Source organism: Lissotriton vulgaris, chromosome 12 (genome assembly GCF_964263255.1).
Source record: "Lissotriton vulgaris chromosome 12, aLisVul1.2, whole genome shotgun sequence".
NCBI classification, from domain to species: Eukaryota; Metazoa; Chordata; class Amphibia; order Caudata; family Salamandridae; genus Lissotriton; species Lissotriton vulgaris.
The window spans coordinates 202332125-202357342 of record NC_141700.1 but is presented as its reverse complement, the minus strand read 5'-3'; the positions used below and the strand labels follow the sequence as shown (position 1 = coordinate 202357342).

Below are 25218 nucleotides of genomic sequence, written 5' to 3'. Positions count from 1 at the left end.
CAATTATGGTATATCGCGTTCTATGCTTTATTTCTTGAACATGAATACTCAATACTGCTTATCACAACCTCCTCTCTTCATCTCCTTTCTTCACACAGCAGCCACTGTTATTCGTGCAGCACTCTGCACGGACGGTAACAAGTTGTGATCTCTTAACACGCTCTCTGCATCCAGCCACTCCATCCCTCGAGCCTGTATACTTGAGCCTGCATACCACTGATTCCTACCTTCACACAGCAGCCTTTGTTGTTTGCGCAGCACCCTGTGGGGACGGTTGTCTTAAAATGGATAAACCTTTGTACCATTAGCGATTTTTGGGAGCATTTTCATAGCTGATTCTTTCCTGGAGTGCCACTTCAGCCTGTTTTTTTTATTCTGCTACAATGCTGGTAACACTGTTTACGCCGAGACGCCCAAGGGCATTTGTTCGCGCTCTATGATTGTTATTAATAAATAAATAAATAAATACGTCCAGTTCCTGGGGCTAACTAAAACAAACATCCTAAAACCTCCACTTCCCCTTCTCTGAGCCCTAACACCTACACCAGGTTAGTCATCCTATTTTTCATTGTAATGGCATGGGCTGTATCGCCATTTGTAGTAGAAAACAATTCAGAGTAAAGACAGGCGTAGTAATGACTCAATTGTGGTGTCAGTTTTGTTGTTAAGGCTTCTCGTTGTAAAGCCTTTGTTAAAAAGGATGTTTCCCGTCAAAGGTGTGTGGTGGATGGAAGGATCCATTGTTCTTCAAAACATGACACAATGTTTGGTGTGCATCCTTTTCATCCTTTCATTTTTACCCTAGGTTTAAATTGATTCGCGGATGTGGTCAAGGAAATAATCCCGATGTTTGAAAGCATTTGAATAGTTATTTTTGGCATTGTTTGGGGTACATTTATTCATGATGAACATGAAAGAAATGTGGTTACTGATGTTCTAATCCAAGGTATAGTTTATCAATAGGAATGTGTTTGACTTGGCATCCTTAGGCTGGTGTTCCCCCAAACTTTTTGCCTGCTTACCTTCTCTTTTTGCCAACTTTTTTGTGCTTCTTCTTTAAACATGCTACTAACACCTGACTACGCAGTCTCATGTTCGAATGAATGAATGAAATAAACATTTATAAAGCGCATAGCTACCCTAAGGCATCATAGCGCTGTCTGCGGACGTGGGCCTAAAGGCCAGCTCTGCTAAAATGTACAATGAGGTAAAGTAAAAGTAACCAGGTTTTAAGTTGTTTTTTGAAGGACAAATGGTTGGTTTCCTGTTGAAAGTAAAGGGGGAGGGTGTTCCACAGTTTCGCCACATTATGAATGAAAGAACGACCCCCATTTCTTGCCCTCTTTATTTTTAGAATTGTTGCGAGCAGCATATTCTATGATCGAAGGCTTCGGTTGGGATAGTATTGAGTAATCAAAGGCTCATTGATTGCAGGTCCTGCTCCCTGAAAGGACGTTTGGGCAATGCAAAGCGCCTTGAATTTGATCCTTTCTGATATAGGCAGCCAATGCAGAGTTTTCAGAGCGGATTTGGCTGAGTGCCTATGTAAAAGACCCATAAGCAGACAAGCTGCACAGTTCTGGGTGATATGGAGTCTGGTTATCTTAGTTTTCGGGGTCCAAGGTATAGTCAATTTCCATAGTCCTTTCGTGTAAGAATGAGAGCCTGGATCGTCATCCTTTTTGCTGGAAATGGAAGAAGGGGGGCACTCTACAAAGCATCCTCATGATGCCACAGCATGTTTCTGACAGTTTGGCGGTCTGGAATCCAAATGGTCAGTGAGTGGTCCAGCCACATACCCAGACTCTTGATCTGACTTTTCTCCGGTGGTGTGGGGCCGAAGCATTTTGGCCATAGCTGTCCTGTGCTAGAGATAGGAGAGTTGCCTACGAGCATGAGTTCGGACTTATATCCCTTCAATTTTAGACAGGCGAGCTCCATCCATTGTGCAACTTTCTCTAGACATGGGCATAAATTTGCAGATGCATTTTCAGGTCGATTTAAGGTCACAACAAGTTGAGTGTCATCGGCATACGAGAGTTTTTTATGCTGCATGGCTGTACTATGGCGGCTAAAGGCCTCATATATACTTTAAATAGGGTGAGGCTCAGCGAGGATCCCTGAGGCCCCTCACAGCTGAGAGCCATACGTTTGGACACCACTTCTTCGAAGACTTGAAAAGATCTGTCTTCTAAGAAGGATTCTAGCCATGTCGCTGCCTCTCCTGACACTTCCAGATTCCGTAGTCTGTGCATCAATGGTATGATATACAGTGTCAAATGCCGCACTAAGGTGCAGGAGTATAATGGCGGCAACACCTCCCTGGTCCAGAATCCTCCTGGACTCTTATGCCATAGATAAAAGAGCAGTTTCTGTGCCATGACATGGTCGAAATCCCATCTGTGAAGAATGGAGCAAAAAGTTTGATTCTATAAATTTAGAGGGCACTGAGGTGACATGCCTTTATGAGATTTTGCTGACTACTGAGAGTAGGGAAACTGGTCAATAATTCCCCATTGTTCTGGGATCCAGATTGTTTTTTCAACAAAGCTTTGACCATGGCATTTGTCCATGGTAAGGGGACCACTCCTGAAGAGATAGAACTGTTGATAACCTCTAGGATCAAGGGAAAAGTGGTCTCCTTTGCCAGATTCAGGATGTGAGGGGGGGCTGGGTCACAGGGTGAACCTGATTTAACCTTGGTAAAGGTAGATTCAAGAGCACATGAGTCCAGGAGGGGGATGTGCTCTAATTTCATTTGTACATCTGGAAATTGCATAGTCGGTGGATGTGGGTGGACGTGGGCTGCTGAGGCCGGGAAAGTCAGATATATATCATGAATATTCTTATAGAAGAAGTCAGCCAGGTCATTGCAGCGAATGGAGTCCCCAGCTGTGCTAACTGGTGGTACGGAAACATTTCCTGTGGTGAATTGGCAGCTACAGTGATCCTTTCACCATAATATAAGGCTTGTGCTTTTCGAATTTAATTTTGATATATTTTAATGCTGGCCCTATATTTTTGTTTTCTAGACTATGCATAATCTCTTCTCCATTCTCTCTCCAGCTTTTTGCAAGATTGATTAAGTTCACGGAATTCACACAAAGGGATGATTACCCCCTACTGATGGTCCGGAGCCAGGACTAGAAATACCCTTCTTTGAAGTCACCCCCACTACAAAGGCACAACTGGGTATAAGTACTGGAGCTCTAACCCTACGAAGACAGTACACTCTGGATCTGTGAAGCCCTCTGCCTGGAGTAAAGACTACTGTGCTCCAAGGATTGCCACGCTGCTGGACTGCTACTCTGGAAGAACTACTTTTCTGCTTTACTGTGCTGTCCTGCTACCTGCTGACCTCCTTCTCTGCTGAGGACAAGTACTGGACCCATCTCACTCGAACCCAGAGTGACTCCAAGGACTTGCTGGCTTGCCACCTGTTCTGAAGTCTCAGGGCCATGAAAGACTTCCTACAACTCGGCAACAGCACCTGGACTCTGCCAATTGTGAGTCTGGCCCTCTCAAGTAGTGCAAATCGACCCTGGGCCCTTGAAAGTGAGCTTCTGCTTTACTGAAAATTCAAAATCAATGCAGTGCTGACATTGCGCCAATCAGAGGTGACACATTTCCCTGGGACCCCGGAGCTGATTGACGACATTGCTCTGATGGTCTGCACGACTCATCAATGATGCACAGCATGGTTTGACAATACAGCATCTGCATAATAAAGGGGTTAATCGACGAAGCCTACATTATCTGGGCGGATCAAAACCGACGCATCGAGTCTTTGACATCGACGTTTCCTCCTTCAATGGTACTTTTTCAGTGGGACCTGCATGAATCCTGTTGCTGGCCTACCCTCAATCCTGGTTGGCCTGAACTTTGGATTTACCATGGTCCAACCCGACTTCAAGTAACCCCTAAGTGCTATTCACTTCTAAGCACTCCCTTTTAATTTATTCTATAAAAATTCATAACTCCGGCTCTATATATATAGGAGTTTTGAGATTTTGGTCTTGTTTTTCTCAGTAAATTATAACCTATTTTTCTAAACCCTGTGCAGAGTATTTTTGTGTTTTTTCATTGTGTTACTGTGTGTGTGTGTGCGTGTGTTTCATAAATACTTTACAGACTGCCTCTTTAGAGAAAACTGACTGCTCTGTACCTAGCTACCAGAGGTTGAACACAGCTTATCTTTTGGTGTGTATCTAGCATACCCTAAGTAGAGTGGTGATTCCTACTTTGACAGGGCGCATACCTCTGGCAACCAAAAAACACAGTTCTAACACAATGCTATAATCTTAAATGCAAACCAAAAACATAAACATGTTACCTTAGAACATTTAACATCTGAAACATTTGAGGTCTCATTACGATGTTGGCAGAAGCTTTGCGAACACGTCGAACCCTTCCAACCGACTCGGTCGGTTTACGGTCCGACCGCCCAATTACGATGTTCCCGGTCGGAACGTACACTGGCCAGTAATTCCGACTCATTTCCGACTGGCCCTGGGAGTATTCCTGTTGTCCGGAACCTCACTGTGACCCACTATGGACGGTGTTTCCGCCGTCGAGATTGCAATGTTGGATTCCGACAGCCTTTCCATGCTGGCATTTCCGACACGGAAAGGCTGTCAGAAAGCAACTTTGTGGGTCCCTAGCATGGACCCCCTGCCCCTACAGCCTATGGTTGGATACACTCTACACTCTATGGCAGACACCATTCGGTGCCTGCAACAGGGTGCAGGGTTTTACACACGCACACCCATTTCTCCATAGGAGCTTGTGTTATGGCCAGTTTACAGCCGCAGCACAAGCTCCCATAGGGTACAATGGGAATCCGACCGAACAGTGTTCAGTTGCATCGTAATCCGCCTGTCAGTTGGTCCTGAGTTCAAGTCTGTGTTGATGTTGGTTGGAAACTTTCCAACCAACATCGCAATGAGACCCTAAATGATAAGATGAGTCAGTGTCCTTGACTTATCTTATTACTTTGAGGCAATGTGTACAACATATTGCGTGGGTTTTTCTACACCCTCATACAATTGCTGACATATAACGCTGTTTTATTAAAGGTGAACCACACGAACAGGGAAAGAGTTAACTTATGAATAGGTTTATTTTGCTTTTTATCATCTGATTGTCAAATAATAGCTACAGGTTATTTGTACAAATGTTGAGAAAACATTTTTGTGATGCAACATTTGAAAGTACTATCAATTCCGCCAACTTGAACATTATATGCATTATAGGCACAATCAGCAGTGAATGACTTTACCCTTGAATTAATGTTTCTGCATGCAGGAGAGATCAAAACTCTCTAACCACTCATAAGTAATTGTTGTCTACGCTATTTGAATGCAATAAATAAGGCAAATATGCAGGCTTGGAATGTAGATTGACCTAGTGATACATGCTATAAGTTAAACAAATGAAATATGTAAATGTACACCTAAATGAGAGTTGGCTAACTTTGCTCTATGAGGTCTAAATGAAATGTATGTGCTTATTCATGAAGCCAATTTAAATGCTGGCAGACAGGGAACTCCATTGCACTGATGACAGAGTTCCCTCGCTGGCAAGAGTGTGGTTGGCTCTCCCTATTTTAATTAGGCATACCACAGTTTGAAGACGGTGGAGACTTCTCCGTCTCCACGGTGGTCAAACTTCTCCGACGGCCCGTTGGAGATTTGGCATTATGTTAGCCCACAATATTTCGATGGCCCGACATATATCCATTTTTTCAATGCCTGTCAGTGCCAGGCAAAACATGATGTTAGAGGCCATCTAGTTATCTCCCATGTATATCCTGTATATCCTCTGCACCATGTAAATATAATTTTCAATAAAAATCTGCTGAAATAAAAAAATAAAAAAAAAAGAAAAGTGCCTCTCACGTTGGTATTTTCCTTTTGAAAATAAAAATGAATTGTATCTTTGCAGAACAGCTCTGCCATGTTTAACAGAACCATCCGGCAAACTCACAATGCAGTGGTTCCTATCAAGGTTTGAAATGCCCTCCCCTGGCCAATGGATGTTTCAAAATTTGGTAGGCAATGCCTGTAGCAATGGAGTAATTGGCACCATTGCCCTGGCAGTGGAAGGGCTAACTGCCTGGATCACAATTGGGTCCTTAGCCTCAAAACATAAATAATGGGACTACAATAATAATTATTATATCCAGTTAGTACAAATAGATCGGTCGGTCACCTCTTTGAACTTTTACTGAGAGGAGTTGGATGTTTCGAGGCCCATTCACACCTGCTTGTAAGGGTACCCCTGAGGCACTATTTCCCATGCTCATAAATGATTTTGTGAATCAGCCTCCTTATTTTCGGGGATATCCACTTACCAGGCAAATGATTCATTACACTCAGTTCCCAAAGACTTTGCTGTGACATCATTTAGATGTACTCCTGGCTTGCTCCTCACTTCCCAGATAAAGCATGGAATTCAGAAGTAAGCCAGGAGTACCACACGAGTAAGTCAGACCTACTCACAGCAACATCTATGTAAAGTTTTGTGGGTATCCTGAAATTCTATCAGGGGCACATACCTAGTGAACTAACTTTGGGCAACGATGATTTAACTAACAATTAATGTTTTTCTGGATGTATAATGGCATATGTATTTGGAATAACATGTATGGTAAAAAACTAAATACAACAATGCAAGTAGCTCCATTTAGATTACTAAGTGTGTCCTGGTTTTTCACTTCTAGCTACACACAGACCTGGATCCTGGAAGCAGCAAAATCAAATATATTCTGTCGGGAGAGGGAGCGGGAACAATTTTCGTTATCAACGACAAGACAGGAGATATTCATGCTATGAAAAGGCTTGACCGGGAGGAAAAAGCTGAATACACACTAACAGCTCAAGCAGTCGATGCGGACACAAGCAAGCCTCTGGAGCCTCCTTCAGAATTCATTATTAAAGTGCAAGACATCAACGACAATGCACCAGAGTTTCTTAATGGACCATATCATGCGACCGTTCCAGAGATGTCTGTTGTGGGTATGTATGCCTAGCAAATAGCAATATGAGAAAACCTTTCAAATTCACCCATTCAGATTGCCTTTTAGATCAAGGATACTGCGCTGCTGAGCAAAGGACAATTATTCCAATCAATTCTCTTTAATTGGCAATTTCAAAGCTTGATTGACCAAGCTCTGGTGAGCCACAGTGCAGGTAGCAATCCAGTGATGAAATGTAAAAGCTAACTGTCAGTATTAATATGCTTTTCTTGCAATCCTTCAGTTGTTTGCATGGGTATGATATCTCCAGTGCCTTCATTATAGCATTATTAGTGGGGTGCAATTATGCTCTCTTTCAACTTGACATTCACGCAGTAGATATTCACAAAGTTAGCCAGTCATGTTTTTCTATTATGCAGGAGCAGCATAATGTAATGTGCCAGTACTTGACATGACACCAATTCCCTTCTTTTTATTGATGCACCGGAAAAGACTGCATGTGTCAGTAATGAAAAGCCACTTTTGTGAATTCATTTGTTCATTTGTAACGTGCTTTTTAGTGTTGTTTATTCAGGCCACGAATGATGACGCAACAAGATGTCTGTGACCACAGAATTGACATCATGCACTCCTAGACCCTCCGCCCCCCCTCCCCCCAGCAGACAACGCCAGGCAGATCTTTTATCCCACCTTAGAAACTCAATAACATACTATTTTCTACTGATTGGGAATGAAGAGGGTTGTAGTGAAAGTACAAACACCATAAAAGGGTTTTTAGATCCCTGTGTATTTGATGTTCCTGATGCTCCTGATCCCTGAGACCAGCACTCATCAGTGCAGTCCTAAGGGTACCAATGGACATGCCTGAGAGAGCAGTTACAACACCTATTTAACCCTCACTTGGCAGGTATGATCCCATAATTCAGGGACACGAGGAAAATTCTGCCTTTTTTGTGATTGCATTTTCTTTTTTGATGGGCATTAAATCTGCGGCCGCTCGTGATGAATAGCTCTTTAGGATCATGGCTGATGTGCAGACCCTTCCTTCGGCTAAACTGCCGACTTTGGTGCAGGAAACCAGGGTTCGAGCCTTGAGGCCGCGTCCACGTTCTGTGATTCTGGGCAAATCACTTAATCTCCCCATGCCTGAATGTGTAATGTTAATACGGTGCTTATGTAAAGCGCTCCCATACCTTCGGTTCGAGTTCGCGCTATTAAAAAAATAAAAAATATATATATCTCCGGGCATATCCTGGAAGTATTAATTTACAGTTTCTTCCAATTAGTGCACCCAAAACAGAACGGCTCTTTGTTTATTCTACCTCTTTCTGAGCAAAACGGTACCACATTTATAAAATGGGAAAGAGTTGGCGACAACGGTTAAATTAAGCATAGACATCTTTATTTTATGTTCTGTGTCGCTTATTATAATCAGAATTAATATAAAGAGATGACATACCTTAGAATGTGAATGAGGATATTGGATGGGAGACAATGAACTGCAACATCCCCAAGGAGGTTGAAATTATAACAGTGCCATTCATTTATTTATTCTGGGGTTGCTCATAAGTGTAATAATTTTTTCCTCATGCAATACATGTAACTTTATTGAAATTTAGACATGTTACACAAAACATGATGGGGGTTGTTTGAAGTCATGTGATAAACATTATTAACCTAGTGCACGTGGCTACAGCATACACCGAATGTTGTTTCTATGTTAGAATATTGTTAAAAAATGTTTCCTGACCTAAAAATGATGTCCTAAATATTGTTTTAAAAATTATTACTCACTTGGAAGTATATTTTTTATTTATAACTCCAATTAGGTATATTTTTGTAAATAATATTTAGGGCAAAATATTTATATATGGCAGTATTTATGCCATGATATTCTGGCACCATACCACAATTTCATACACAGTTCCCCAAGACATATTCTGCTTGCGCCAGTCTCCACCGGAAACTTTTCAGAATGCACAGATCCCAATGGTCAGGGTTTACACAAAATTCTGCATATGTTAAAAAAACTCACATAGGCCTAGTTTATTTACTTATTTTACATTCTTCTAAAGGGGAAGTCTTGCGAACATGCCTCAACAATTCACAACAAAAGAGTCATGGGCCATTCCTCGGTTAAAAAATAGCGATATAAAAAACCTTTACTGACAGATCTTTAGTATGGAATTTCTTACACTTAGATGTAGGCTGATTAAATTAGGATAGGTATGAGGTTTTTATTTGAGCTTTACAATCTGAAAAAATGTCTTTCTGACTTTTCCTGGAGTTGTAGATTTTGATTTGAAAATATTGTGCTTTGTGCTTTTTGATGTTGATGTATTTCTTTTTCTTTCAAATATTAAGGTCAAAAGTGATTGTGAGTTTTGATTGACCTCCTTGTCTTTATAATTTTAATATTTTATTTCTTTTGGTTGACTGATCATCTGCAAAGATGGGATTACATACTAAGGTGAAGATTTTCATAGTTTATAGGGTGTCATTTTGTTAGGAGCATTCACAATTGCTTTTGAGAAACAGAGATCGAAATTGGGTTGTTGATTGTTTGTGGTGTAAACTTTAGTCAAACAGCAACCACAAACCTAGTCAGGATAAGCATCAGGCCAAACCCTAAATTAGCATTTGCCCCCCGTCTGGTAGCTTGGCACAGAGCAGCCAGGCTTAACTTAGAGGCAGTGCGTAAATTATTTGTGCAACACTTCAAATAGTAAAACAGTGAAAAGTCCGCTCAAAAAGATACCACTCCAAGTTAGAAAAACAATTCTGACTTTAACAAATAAAACAAGGCCAAAATGTCAAAAATCAAATCAGTGGAACTTGAGATATTAATTTTAGAGCTAAGAAGCGTAAAGCTCTAAAGGAGGATATCTGTTCGTACAGGACGGGAAAAAGTCAGAAGTTCAAACCTACCAGGATAGAGAACAGGCAGAATACAGGAACTCAGTTAGGTCTACTGAACAAAAGTACCTTAATCCCAGGTTACAGAGAGTTGCATGTGCACAGGTTGAAGATATGTGTATTGAGCAGTGGTCATGTGTCAGTTCCGAGATATGGCGAGGCTGCAGTGCGAGGCCCTGATGCATCGAATGTTGAGGATCCTGTAGACAAGACCTGCAATGCAAAGACCAGTGCCGAGGAATCTTTTATGCAGATGAGGCGATGCATCAGCTCTGATGAGTGAGGAAGCTGCAATGCTGAGTTCAGCATTGTTGTTGAGGCTGCCGTCGAAAGGGATGCAAGGACTTTGAGCCAAGAAGAGCATCGCGCAGTGGCAGTTCCGAAGGCGATGCGACAAGTCCAATCCACGCAGTAGCAGTGATGTGTTGGTTCTGATCCACGCAGTAGAGAACATTTTCCAGTTCCTACCTGTGTAGCAGTGACAATGCATCAGTTTTGCAAAGGATGTGTTGGTACCACTGGAGCAAACACCTTAGGACCACTTCAAGGGATCCAGGACTGTGGTGGCACCACTTAGCAGGGCAGACTCACAGATGCCAGAGTCCAGGTGCAAAAGGATGGTGGTTGTAATTCGTTTATGTCTGTGAGACTTCAGATCAGAAGGGAAGCCAGTTGGGCCTTGGAGTATCTCTGCTTTAAGTGATACAGGTCTAGTCCTTCTCATCCAGGCAGTGGTGTTGTCAGAGGTCCAGTACTTATACACAGTTGGGTCTTTGAAGTGGGGAAACTTCAAAGACAAGTCTTTGATGTGCACAGTGACCTTCCTGCCTTGGCTTCAGACTCACTACAGGGGTGCATGCAAACCTTTGTGTAGGGACAGGACACAGCTTATTCAGATGTAAGTGAGGCTGGGTCCAGCTCCTCTCTCCCACCCTTCTAGGATGCCCATCAAGTCACCCCCATTGTGTGTAGTTGTCTATGGGAATACAAAAAGCCCATCTGTCACCCACCTCAAACAAGTGACTAGAGACATGTAGCAGGCACCAAATGGCTAAAAGTGGAATGTTCATACTGGAAATTTTAAATCCGAGCACCATAAAATGTGATTTTAAATTGTGATTCCAGAGACACCAACTGTATCTCTTCCAGTTTGTGAATTATACTTATATTATGGAATAAGGTAATCCCAATGTTATCCTATAGGAGAGATAGACCTTGCAGTAGTGTATTGCCTTTGGGAGTTTTTCACTACCAAGATAGGTGAAGTTTAAAAGTACATGTCCTGACTATTAAATACACTGCACCCTTCCCTCTGGGATGTCCAGGGCCTGCCTTACAGGTGGCGTACATGTATGCAAAGAGAAGGTAAATACCTGGTAACATGTTTATCTTGCCAGGTCAACTTGGTAGTTTAAACTGCATGCACAGGATCTGCAATGGCAGGCCTGAGCTATGGTTAGAGGGCTACATAATTGGGTGACACAGTATGCTGAAGGCCCACTAGTAGCATTTAATTTGTAGGCCCTGGGCACGTGTGGTGCACTATACTAGGGCATTTTAGATAAATTAAATATTCCAATTGGTGATGAACCAATATTACCATGATTAGGACAGAGAGAACAAGAACTTTAGCACTGATTAGCAGTGGTAAATAGCACAGAGTCTTATAGCCATCAATAACATGGTCAGAAAAATGAAGGAGATAGGCAAAAAGTTTGAGGGAAGATCCTTAGGCCGTCAGGTCTAACAAATAGTATTAACTTATTATATGTGTATTGAAAGTAGTTAGAGTTATTCCTTTCATTGCTTTGTAGACATGCTTGTATTATCTTTTTGTTGTTGCCTCTGAATTACAGTAATTTTTTTTGGAAGCTTCGCAATAATTAAGGGGAAAGATCAATTAACCTTTAGAGTTATATGGCATTTCACTTTGAAATAAGCAGAAATGACAAAGGCAAGAATATGAGAAGGTTAGAGAGTTATTTCAGGTAATGTATGTGTGCATGTTTGTATGTTCTATATGTACAATAAAGCACGTAAGGATAACTGCCCTTGTGTAGAGAATGACAGCAGCTCTACAAACTTAACTTCAAATTAACTTCAGTGTCTCTAATACAATTAGAGTGGGCTTTGGGCAGAAGCCGTTCAACCTGCGATGGCAGGTTGGAGTTACATTTACGGGCTGTTTGGGTGCATGGCACAATCCAGTGCTGCTGCCCACCAACAGCATTTGATTTACAGGCCCTGCCACCCGCAGTGTACTTTACTACTGACTGACACATAAGTTAAACAGGCCAATCATGGAAACACCAATCCACAACACATTTTACCACAGGAGCACTTGCACTTTACCACTGATCAGCAGTGAGAAAAGTGTGCAGAAACACTAAGCCAGCACAGAGTCAAAACCAGGAGGTCAGAAAGCAAAAAACTCAGGGGAAACAGGCTAAAAGATGCCAAGTCTAACAAACACCAAATGACCTTCCCTTACAGTGATTTCTTAGTGCCACCAGAGCAAGGTATGGTTTTTTTTCACTCGCTTATTAATAATGGACTATCAATATTGAAAGCTCTTTTATTTTCAAAATGTCCTCTTTTTGTTTCTATGTAAAATGAAAGTCAAGTGGCAAGCAAGCCTTTCTTATAATACTTCTTTACTTTTATACTATAGAAACTAAAGATAGACTATAATGTTGGCTCCCTTGTTATTAGAACTTTAGGTGACTTTGAATCAACACTAGGGATGTATTAAGAGGTTTTCAATCAATATCAGTTTTCATTTTGTAAAAGTGTTTGGGTTAGGTATGCTTACGCTGCATACATCCGCATATTAAACCCAGACCAATTGCTTTGTTAATGTTTGTTAGATACGAATGGAAAACAAGAGCAGAGGACCTCTACACATTTTCACCACTGACATAGGGCCTGATTACTAGTAGAATAAAAATCTGATATTCTAAATTTATCAGTTGCAATGATTATAGCATATTCCGGGCATTTGGGGAGTAACACTGAATTTACTGCACCAAAATCCACATGCCGCTAAATACTGGGCATTTATCGCTTTTGTGATTGTGTAGCAAGACGGATCCAATAAAAGTGTACAGCTGGCTCGTGCCCTATAACTCGCTTCATTAACTTCTTTAAAGGTGTGACTGCCGTGGAGTGTGCAACTTCGCAGTGTCCTCCCAAAATGTACAACGTCCCTAACTCCGCATATGTACATTCTCAATGAACTGACCAATACACCAAAAGTTGCACCCCTTTCTGAAAAGTGAGGATTTGCACCTCAGGCCCAGTTTAAATATAACAGCAATCCAAGAACAAGTGTCCCCAGCATCAAAATTAAATTATATTTTTTTCCATGGTTGCTTTTCGCTCGCCACCGCCTTGAAATGGCCGCTCCCGCCCGCCGTAGCGTTGCTGATGAAAAGCCTGCAGTCGTTCCTCAGTGATAGCAATCATTTAGCCTGTGCTGATCTGTGGTGATGCATAACCTCCCCTCCGCCGTCTGCCTCTAAACAGCAGCACAGGCAGCACTGGCTCTGCAACACTGCCAATCAGCTCAGGAATAGGGCCCATATATTTTTATTGCCAGTCAAGCTAATGTTACAGTCTGAGGCCTAGTGATATTAAAAGGAAATTAATGTTATTTTCAGGAGCCCATAAAACGTTTGCCTGTCAGGATTCTGTATGCAGAAATGTTTACTTGAACAACCTCACCAGCGTTTCAGAAATAATACCTTGTCAAAGAGTCGTGAAGTCATCACTCTTTCGGATTCTAATGTAAAATTCTGAAATATAAGAGGCCTGAACTGTCATCTGAGTGCAGTGCTTTGCAAAGTGCTACAGTCATTTTTTCATCTCGTTATGGAGACATAGCCATTTCACTAGCGTGGTACATTTTATCTTCATAAACCTGCTTTTGAAGGTCAATCGCCATATTCTTTGTACTCTAAATTATATACTGTGTATTTTGGCAGGAATGAAAAGTGATAAGCACTGTCTGATGCAGATATTTTACTTATAAGGCCACAAAACAATTTAGGAAGAGGAAGGAAACAGCTAGCAAATTAAAAATATTAAATTATACATGCTGTCACTTTTTTTCCTTAGATCAGGCAGTTGATTCCGTTACGCTGGATATCTTCATCTTATGTACTATGTTTCCATTATTTAGTTAAATATTCTTTTCTCCTTATACATTTCAAACAATGTTCTTAAAATTCAAGGTGATTTGAAGACCAATGTCATTTTAAATCAAGCATTGGCAACCCCAATTGGTCTGGCCCTGGAAACTGGTGTGTTTTTTTTATTTTATTTTATTTTTATTACAAACATACATCACTTGAAAAGAAGAACAAACAAGCATTTGCAATGCAATAGGTCTCCCATTTACGCGTGTTTAGGCTATTGGTATTGTAAATGACAATGCCTTTTATTTATATTTTAAAAACAAAAAAAATAAAAGGCATTGTTATTTACAATGTCAATAGCTCAAACTCGCGTAAATGCGAGACCTATTGCATTGCAAATGCTTGTTAGATTAGGGAGTAGGAATGCTGCTTTTCGGCCCACGCGGCAAATTAATTAAATAAACACTACTGAGCTGCAAATTAAAATAAAATTGTGCTTACCGACTTATGAAGGAGACCGTGTAACGCCACAAGTAAAAGATCCAGTGTTCATGGCAAGTAACACATGGCGACAGGGCGGTAACAATCCTCATTATCAATCAGAAGCCAGCATTTACCAAGGACAATGACACCAGCCAATCAAAAATGTGGGCAGAGAGAAGGCAAGGCTTTCACAGCATACTTGACTACTGCATGCCTCTCCGAGCGAGCAGCACCGGCATGCTGCCACTGGGCTCTACCTAAAAAGAAAACATGACATTTTTCAAACGTGGCCGTCACATGTTTGTAATAAGAAAAGTTAAATAAAAAAAAGAACTGCGGATTATAATTTTAATATGACAGGGCTGGGGGCTTCATAGCAGGCAGAGAATACTTACAATATTAATTAAACTTTTTTTGACTTTCAAAGTAGATCACAGGAAATATGATTATTGATTGATTGATTGATTGATTACTGCTGGAGCAAAGAAAAATACTATTGGTTTTAAATTACTGTAACCAGAAAGGATAAAGGATGGAAAGAAAAAAAGCTATTGGCAAACAAAAGCATTGGCCCAAAAACCCAGGATGGATATACCCCTCTTTTTAGTCAGATGTGTACACCTTCTACAGCAAAACACTAGCACTTACATTGCAGGAGATCTAGTGGCCATAGTGGGCCGACACATTGTCCCATGGGGTATGCTGTGGTGGGCAGATGCAACATGTGAATGGCAGTTGAGCGATCCAATGATTGAAGTGAGCTAAAACAAAGACCGCTATGTCTCTATATCAATGCATTTTTAGTTATGGACGATTTGGTTACGTGAGTCTGGCATGACAACAAAATCTGTCTCGAGGCCTGACCTAAAAAGGCATTCCATGCAAACCTTTCAGATAAAGACAGCAAACGTATTGGAAACATATACATGTTGCCTTGTAAATCATCATTAATAAAAGAACATACAAGTACCAAGCTGTTTAAATTGTTGAGTAAAAAAGAACAGACATTAGGAGTGATAATCTCTGAATAATTAAAAAATATATATCTGTGATACTCTAGAAAAGATAAAGATCATCTAGAAAGAGTATATGTGACAGAAATGCAATTCAAGTAAAACATATAAAATAGAAAACAAGATGGCATATGCTGATTGAGACTGACATTGTGCAGAACTATGAAGACAAAAAATCACAAAAAATAAAAGTAGTAATGATTGCATGAATAGAGGATACTCAAGTGATGCAAATGACTATAAAATGCGTTCACTGAATTATATTAAAGCATGCAACCAATAATTTGCCAAAAGAAGAGATTGTGCACGCTCTCTATAAGGAGAGGATGTGTTGTTATGGCCAGAGCATTTTACTTTGGAACTGGGGAACCAGGTTCAAGTTTCGACATCTGTGCAATATCCTGTGGTTCTTAGCAAATCACTAAGGGTCGATGTATCAAACATTTTTCCAGTCACAAATGGCCGAATTTGCAGAATTGGGCCATTTGTGACTGGAAACATTTATTTTGGTATGCATTTTTCCCAAATTGCAATTCATTAACATGTATCCCAATCACAATTTGGAATTGCGAATACATACCGATTCGGTATTAGGAAGGGGTGTGTGGTTAGGGCAACCTTTCCTAATACCGAATCGCAGTGGGATGTAAGAACGCTCAGTGTCCGAAATGCTGTTGCTAAACATTCACATTTTTCCACCTACTTCAAGTTGGTGGTAACCCATTCGCAAATGGAAAGGTGCCCCCAACGGACCCATTCCCTTTTGTTCTCTCCCTTGCTGACAATTCCTGATGGTGATAGGGAAGCGAGCCCCCAACCACCGCAAGCACCGTCACCCAGCTATGCCGGGATCATTGCTGGGAATAATGGCACCATGGACATGACCCAATTGGTTAATTTACTTGGGCTTGAGATTGTGACAACGAAAACAATGATTGGGGACCTAACTAAAACAGTTACACTTTTACTGCTGAAGGATTCCTCCTATACAGAGCATGATTACCCTATGCCCAGTCTTCCACTCAGACCTGGTCAGTCCATTACCAGGAGGAATGGAACAGTTCCCGGTGCTAAAAGCACCATCCTGCCTGGTCATTAAACAGTGCCCACCGTAGCCCTGACCCAAAATTTAACACCAACCCCTTCTCCAGCCATGAGTTTACCCCATCGTAGAGAAGGGAATGCTATTATGCATGGTAGACCAGAAAATGTAAAAGACCAGAATATACAGAGCAGTTACACCTATTCTTCCCAAATTAAACAGCTCCAGAACAGTATCCAAACTGACTTGGTAGATTTGAATCAACCCCACCCACGCAGAGTGTACATAGTGAACGTACCCAAATATGACTCTAGTGAAGGAATGAAAATTGCGGACTCCGTAACAAACAAATCAATTAATTGGCTTAGTTATGTTAGAGGATGCCTCTTAGTTATTAGGGAAGACATTACCAAGGCTCGTAAGCTTACATCTCAAACTTATCAGTTGGATTGCATTGAGCTCACACTAGCAAGGACAGATCTTGCTGAAAATCTTATTGCACTGGAATTTAGAACTAGTTCTCCAGATTTGTCTTCTATTCAGTGTAGACGATCCCCATTGAACATCCAGGGTAGGGAATATTCCAGGCAGATCTATACTAGACAGAGGGAATACTCTTCATTTGAGACCAACGATTGACTCAAGTATGTCCCCCATATGCATCAGGAACCCCAAAATGGTTGTACACCTGTAAGGGACGATTCTCCTAGTCCTGAGTGTTTGAGCATAGGCTCTTACCCAACTGTTAGAAAAATGACAACATCCCTGCTTTCCAAGGAGGGCCCGAGGGTGACTAGATGTACTGCAAAGGAGGGATTGATGGGGTCATCTATAGCGGAGCACTCCTCTCAAAGGGTAACCTTGTTGTCATGGAATGTTGCAGGACTCAATTCAAAATTCGTATCTCCTGAATGGCATGATTTCATTGAGGGTCACGACATCTGCCTATTCCAAGAAACCTGGATGGTGGCTCCCCTCCACTGTTTAGGTTACTTAAAACTATGTTCCAGCCATAAGAGGTGCAAGGGTCCGTCCATCAGGGTGGCTGACAATTTGGGTCAGTCAAGAATTAGGCTATGGTATACAGGTACTTGAGACTCTAAGTAACGATATCATGGCCATAAGATTGAATATGGGTCCCCATGGGAGCAAAGGCATTTATAATGTTTATGTTAGAGGAGCTAGAGGAAAGGAGTTTTAGCAGTTTTAGCAGCACTTGACAATCTTCTTGATCACATTGTACGGGGAATCCGGTGTTTTAATAGCGGGCGATTTTAATTCGCTGTCTGAGCCCCTAGCTAATGATGAACATTACCTCACGGAAGAGGAAGATGCCCAGTAGGGTATTCCGGTACAAAGTCAAATTATCGAGTCCTAATTGTCGACCTACACAAATATCGTGTAGCAAATATCGAAGGTACAGAATTTCGATGTCAAGAATATCGTTGGACAGAATATCGACCCTAAGGTAAGTAATATCAAATTTATTTATATCAATGTAAGTAATATCGAAGTTAGTAATATCGATACCATATATATCGAGGTAACTAATTTCGACGTTACTAATATCGATATTTCTATTATTTTTATGTTTTTAATTATGTATGTGTAATATGTTTTTAAGTATTTTCATTTTTTAAAATTATATGTGTATTATTTGTATATATTAATAATGTTATTTTTAAGTAAATTTTATGTTTTAGTACCGGAGCGGGTTGTGGGTTTATAGGGGGATAGGGTGGGAAGTAATTTAAATATACTAAATGAATTATTATTTTTTGGAATTATAAATTAATTTTAATTAATGTATGTTTTTATTTCTGTAGCGGGCTGTGGGTTTATAGGGGAATTGGGTGGGAAGTAATTTAATAGTAATTAATTATTGATTTTTTTATTTTTATGGATAAGTATTTTTTTTAATTATTTATAGAGTGTCAATTATTTTTTTATTTGATTCATTAATTATAAATTGGCAATTAATTATATTCATTGATAAATTAATTATTAATTGGCAATAACATTTTTTAATTGATAAAATAATCATTTAATTGGTATTTAATGTAATATGTTTTTGTTAAGTACTTTAATTTTTTTAAATTATATGTGTATTATTTGTATATATTAATAATGTTATTTTTGAGTAACTTTTATGTTTTAGTACCGGAGCGGGTTGTGTGTTTATAGGGGAATAGGGTGGAAAGTAATTGAAATATACTAAATTAATTATTAATTTATAGGAATTATAAATTATTTTTTATTAATTTTATTTCTATTTCTGTAGTGGGTTGTGGGTTTTTAGGGGAATTGGGTGGTAAGTAATTTAATTGTAATTAAATATTGATTTATATTTTTTTTGTTATGGATAAATAATGTATTTTAAATTAATTATAAATTGACAATTAATTATATTAATTGATAATTTATTTTTTTAATTGGTAATTAATGTTTGTAATTGTTAACACATTTTTTAAATTGGTAATTCCTGTTTGTAATTGGGAAATATTTTTTTTTATTGGTAATTAATTTTTTAATAGGTAAATAATTGTGTTAATTGGAATTAATATGTTAAATTGGTAATTATTTCTTATTAATTGGAAACTATTTGTAATTATTTGCTAATCAATATTTCATTAAAAAAAAGTATTATTTGGTTTATTGTTTAATACTTTTCTAATTGTGAATTAATTTTAAATCATATTTTTATGTAATGAAATGTATTTAATTCTTTAATATTTATTATTTGATGAGTAATATTTAATAATTAATTTTTTACTGGTATTTGTTGAAAATTTATTGTTAATTAAATATTCAAATGTAATTGCTTTTAATAATTATTAATTGTTTGAAAATGATGTAGACTTATTTTGAAATGTAATTATACATTATTTTAAAAATAAAATTATTTATAAGTATGTTAAATTTAAATTCTACGCTATCAAACACTTTCCCTACTGTTGCACCCTTTGGAGTTGGAATAGTAATTGTTTCCCCTACGCTATCCAATGCTTTCCCTACTGTTGCACCCTCTGGAGTTGGAACAGTAATTTTTACCTCTACGCTATACAACGTTTTCTGTACTGTTACACTCTCTGGAATTGGAATAGTAATTTTATCCCTACGCTATCCAACGCTTTCCCTACTGTTGCACCCTTTGGAGTTGGAATAGTAATTTTTACCCTTACGCTATCAAACTCTTTCCCTACTGTTCCACCCTCTGGAGTTGGAATAGTAATTTTTACCCTTACGCTATCCAACGCTTTCCCTACTGTTGTACTCACTGGAGTGGGAATAGTAATTTTTACCCACCTACTATTCAACATTTTCTCTACTGTTGCACTCTCTAGAGTGGGAATAGTAATTTTTACCCCTACACTATCCAACGCATTCCCTACTATTGTACCCTCTAGAGTTGGAATAGTAATTTTAACCCCTACGCTATCCAACGCTTTCTCTACTGTTACACCCTCTGGAGTTGGCTTAGTAATTGTTATCCCTACGCTATCCAATGCTTTCCCTACTGTTGCACCCCCTGGAGTTGGAATAGTAATTTTTACCCTTACGCTATCCAACGCTTTCCCTACTGTTGCCCTCACTGGAGTGTGAATAGTAATTTTTACTCACCCGCTATCAACGCTTTCCCTACAGTTATACTCTCTGGAGTGGGAATAGTAATTTTTACCTCTACGCTATCCAACGCTTTTCCTACTTTTGCTCTCTCTGAATTGGGAATAGTAATGTTTACCCCTATGCTATTTAATGCTTTCCCTACTGTTTAATTTTGGGAACAGTAATTTTAAATTTTACGGTATCCAATGTTTTCATTTATGTAGTTTTTTTGGGACTTTAAATAGTATTTTTATTTATTTATGTATTTAATATTTTTTGTATTATTTTAGATAATGTTGTATTTAATTAACTTTTAAAAATATTGAAAGTATATTTAATTTGTTCAATTTATTAAATATAATTAATTATTTGTATTTATGTTAATATTTTATGTGTGTAGATGTATTTGTAATTCATGGTATTTGTTAATAATTTATAATTAATTAAAATAATTAATAAATATTGTTATTATGTAAGTATATTTTATATATTGTATGTTTATTTTCAATTAAAGCTTTAATATTAAATATGAATTATTTATTAATTTTAAACATTATGAAATATGTTTAATTTATTTATAAGTATTATTTACTTAATTTAACTTTTTTTTACAGAAAAAAAACTATATTTTTAATTACGATATTTTTAACATCGATATCTTAGTTTCGATATTTTTGTACTTACCGTATTGTAGATAGGGTGCCAATATACTTGCCTTCGATATTCCTGCGTCGATGTTGTTGTAGGTCAATATTCTGTCCGTTGATATTCTGTCAGAGATTCAGGTATTCCAAAGTTGGAGCTTGCACCCATAAAAAATGGACAGTTGTGGCCATCCAAATTAATTCTATTACTTTGGAGAAAGGCATAAGGGCGGCAAACGGTACATCAGTTTCTGACAAAGGTGGGGAAAATACATTGAGTCGGATTGATTTCCTACTACTTAGTCTAAACCTATGGCATTTTTTGGATGACATGGCAGTGAGGGACAGCATAGACAGTGACCATAACCCACTGTGTGCTTCGTTTAGCACAACAGAAGGCACAAACACCAACAGGTGGTGAAGTGCTAGCCCTTGACGTTGTACCCACCAACGACATGAGACACTTAAAATGGGTGCAGACAATAGACAAGCCCGAACTCATATCTAACATCATCAAGGATATTGATGATGCTATAGCCAAGTTAGAGGCTTGCACAGGCAAACCCGAGGTCCTTGAGGCCACCATCTCGATTCATAAGGAATTGTTTGCCCTCCTACGCACATATTTTATCAAACAGGGTAAACCACTAAGTAATCAAAGTTTGAAATCTGGTCGTTGGTTTAATGAGGCATGTAGAATGGCACTTACATCGCTAGCACAAGCAATCAGAATGGGCAACCCTGCTGCTGTCCGATCAGCTAGGCAAATATATAGGAGCTTTCAGAAAAAGGCAAAGAGAGATTGGGATGAGGAGAGATGGCAGGACCTTAAGGAAGGCTGTGCCACGGGTTACACCAAGCACTTCTGGAACATTATAAAATGGAACTGAGAAAGCCAGCCGCAGCAGTCACAAAATCATGTGACCCGGAGGACTGAGTGAAACATTTTATACCGCAATATGCTCATATGCAGCAGAGCCTGATCAAGGGGAGCTGAGTCACTTATTCTATCAAGGAAGTGCTGTTTGCAGAGCTGAAGTCGAAGTAGCACTTAGATCAGTAACGGGGGGAGAGCCCCAGGTCCCGATGGCATTACGATGGACATATTTTTGCATGATAACGCCAGATAGAGCCAATATATCCTCCTGATGGCCAATGTGGTTGCCAGTGGCGCGCCAGTGCCTGATTCTTGGAAAGGGGCCAAAATTATTCCTGTGTATAAAAAAGGGGGATATATCACTCCCAGGTATCTAAAGACCTATTAGTTTATTAGATTTATTACAGAAGGTAATGGGGTGACTTGTTCTCAACAAGTTGCAAGAATGGATAGACGAGAATGGTATCTTATCCCCTCTACAGGCTGGCTTTCGGGCCTTTACTAGCACCATCAACCATGTGTTTCTGTTCAACCTGATTTACTGTAAGATAGTGGTCCTGGGCAAGGGCAGCTTGTATGCCGCTTTTGTTGACCTTAAGTCAGCTTTCGATCTGGTCCCCCGTGCCAAACTCTGGGCAGTCCTTCAAATTATGGGGGTGCCACTTGAATTACTCACTCTTATTGTGAGCCTTCACAAGGATAATTATGCTTAAATCCGATGGGGCTAGCAAGGAAAAGTGACTAGTCCCTTTCCTTTCAAGTGAGGTGTTAGACAGGGCGGCGTCATGGCACCTAAACTGTTTTCCCTGTTCATTAACGTGTACATTGTATGTCATTTATTGCAACTGATGCCCCAACACTAGCGGGCGTAAAAATCCCTATTTTAATGTTTGCAGATGATACATTAATTATCTCAAAAACCCCTAGTGGGCTCCAACAAGCCATCGCAATATTCAAGGAGTTTTGTTGTACAAGGGGATTGGAAGTTAATGTATCTAAAACAAAAAGCATGGCTTTTAATCAACACAGATTATTCAAAGGTGGCATCTTAATGCATAATCTTTGCCTAGATCAAGTCAAAGCTTTTACCTACTTGGGGGTTAACATACAGAACGATTTCAAATGGAACCATCAGATTAACTTGGCAACCCTAAAGCATTAGCAATTAGCAGGAGTGCTCCAACTTGAGTATAACACCTCATTCATGAAACCAATCAGCCCAGTACTCCAGATATATAATATGAAGGTGGTGTGCTCAGCCTTGTACAGGGCAGAACTTTGGGGCTGCGAGAACCTCTCAAAGCTCACCGTAGCTGAAAACAGGTTCCTACACAAGATTATGACTCTCAAACAAAGTAACCCTGTGTGCTACTCCATGATCTTGGAAGAATACCACTGGCAGACACAGCCAAACAACACCCGTACTATACTGGCAGAGAGTCTGGAGTACACCTGAATTAGCATTGTATGCTGCAGGCCTTACAGACATACTAAAGGCTGATAATTTCCATCGAATCAAATGACTACGGGGGGTCAGAGCCACCCTAGCATCAATGGGCAGGTTAGCACTCTGGGATGATCCAACTGGTTCCCCATTCTCCCCAAAAGAGAGCCTTAAGGAAAGGTATTGGGAAATGGTAGCATACAACACATGGAGAAGAAACGAGTCATCCTCACCAACCAGTGGCTTTTCAGAAGTCAAAACAACCCCCAGGCTAGAAAAATACTGGGGTTTAATTACCCACCCTAAATACAGTTTAGGTTCGGTTCACCACCAGTCTGAGAGTTTACCGCTAGATGGTCACAAGGAGGTTATACCACCTGCCCTGCCTGTCAGGACCAAGAGGAATCACTTGCCCATCTATTGTTTGTATGCCCCGCCTATGCTCCCCTTCGACATGTTTGGCTGAGGCCAATTTGTAAACTATTAGGCACCAGAAGGAGCAACGAAGCATTAAGAATTTTATGTACCAACAAGTCTTTTACTCTTGTTGTAGCAGTAGCAAAATTCTTGGGGTGGTCGTGGGCTATAAGATCAAGCTCACTTGTGATATAACAAGGGAGTGTTTTTCATAATTGCTCATTTGTACATGTGTAAAGAAAGAAAGTTAATGATTTACTATGTAAGGTAGATAGCAGCTATGTGATGGATTTTGTTTGACAATGAATTTAAGACAATGTTGTGCTTTTTAAAAAAAGGTTTTAAACCGTTTTAATATTATTAGCTATTTTAACAGATAATGAACAAACAGGCTCTTGAACCAGATTTTTTTTAAATCACATAAATTCTGTGTTTTATGATACGTTTTGTATGATGCTTTTATGACTAAATATGTTGAATAAGGCTTATTTGGATTGTTGTCGGAGGGTGTGGAAACAGGAGGATGAGATAGTGTTTATTTGGTGTTCCGTTTTGAATTCGTAGTACAGGATGATTTCGAGGTTGGCTGCATGGTCCCTGGAAGTGGGCGGGAGGCCGAGGGGCCACTAGGTGTCGTTCCAGGCATCGGGGTGTTGACCCATGATGAGTACTTTGGTTTTGTCTGTGTTCAGTTGTAGGTAGCTGCTCTTCATTCATTTGGCGACTGCTTCCTTTTCTTCTTGAAAGTTATGTTTGGATGCGTTGGGTTCACAAGGAAGGGTAAAGGATGAGTTGGGTTTTGTCTGCATAGGATACAATGTTGAGTCTGAGAGATGTGACGAGTTCTACTGATTGGATTTGTCGTTATGGTGTTTAATAATTTATTATATTTTACTCTATTTTTCTGAATTGGCATAGGGTTTTTCTTGTGTTGTCGTTTCCTTTTAGCTGTTTTTGTGCTGCATAAATACTTGATACACTGCCTCTAAGTTAAGCCTGGCAGCTTTTGTAGCAAGCACCAGAGGGATAACCACTGATTAATTCTATGTCTTTTTGTGGTTTAGCCTGACAGACAGGAATTGTGGTGATTACTTGAGAGGGGCTCAAACCTTCCGCAACCAACAAACCAATTTTTTAAATTAAACGTAAAGAAAGAGATAGATTTTTGTCTGGTTCATGGAAGAAAGACAAAGGAAAGTTCATGCTTACCACTTTATATCTCTCTTTCCCTCACCTGCCTCACTCCATTCCTTTATTTTGACTCTCTACTAGGCTTTTAGGTCTTCTTTGACAAAATCCATCAAAAACCTTTTTCTACATTGGGTGCATCCAACTGACAGGATATTTATGTGGTGAATGGTTCTGCAATCTTGTATATTACACATATGAGAAAATATAAATGATGTAGCCTTTACAAATAAACCCTCTACCCCCTGGAAGCTGTAGAATATTGTCAAATAACAATCTCTATTAGTAATAAGTCTGCTACCGCAACCGAAGAATCGACTTTTGAAAAGACTGAAATACATGAAAATTGAAATTGGAAATACTGAGATAGATAGTTTGATAAAAATCAACCTGCATTTGCACTGTGGAGGAAGAAACAGAAGCAGTCACACAATAGTACATTCTGAGTCATATGTCCTAAGAGTGGATGAGATCAT

General features: G+C 39.5%; 1 protein-coding gene across 1 annotated transcript in view; it reads left to right on the top strand.

Moving 5' to 3' along the window:
• CDH8 (cadherin 8) overlaps positions 1-25218 on the top strand; it is an 812369-nt gene that overhangs the window by 271145 nt on the left and 516006 nt on the right. The window contains exon 2 of the mRNA XM_086947716.1: positions 6722-7016. Within this exon, the coding sequence (XP_086803842.1) occupies positions 6722-7016 (295 nt within the window). The remainder of the gene's footprint in view (positions 1-6721; positions 7017-25218) is intronic.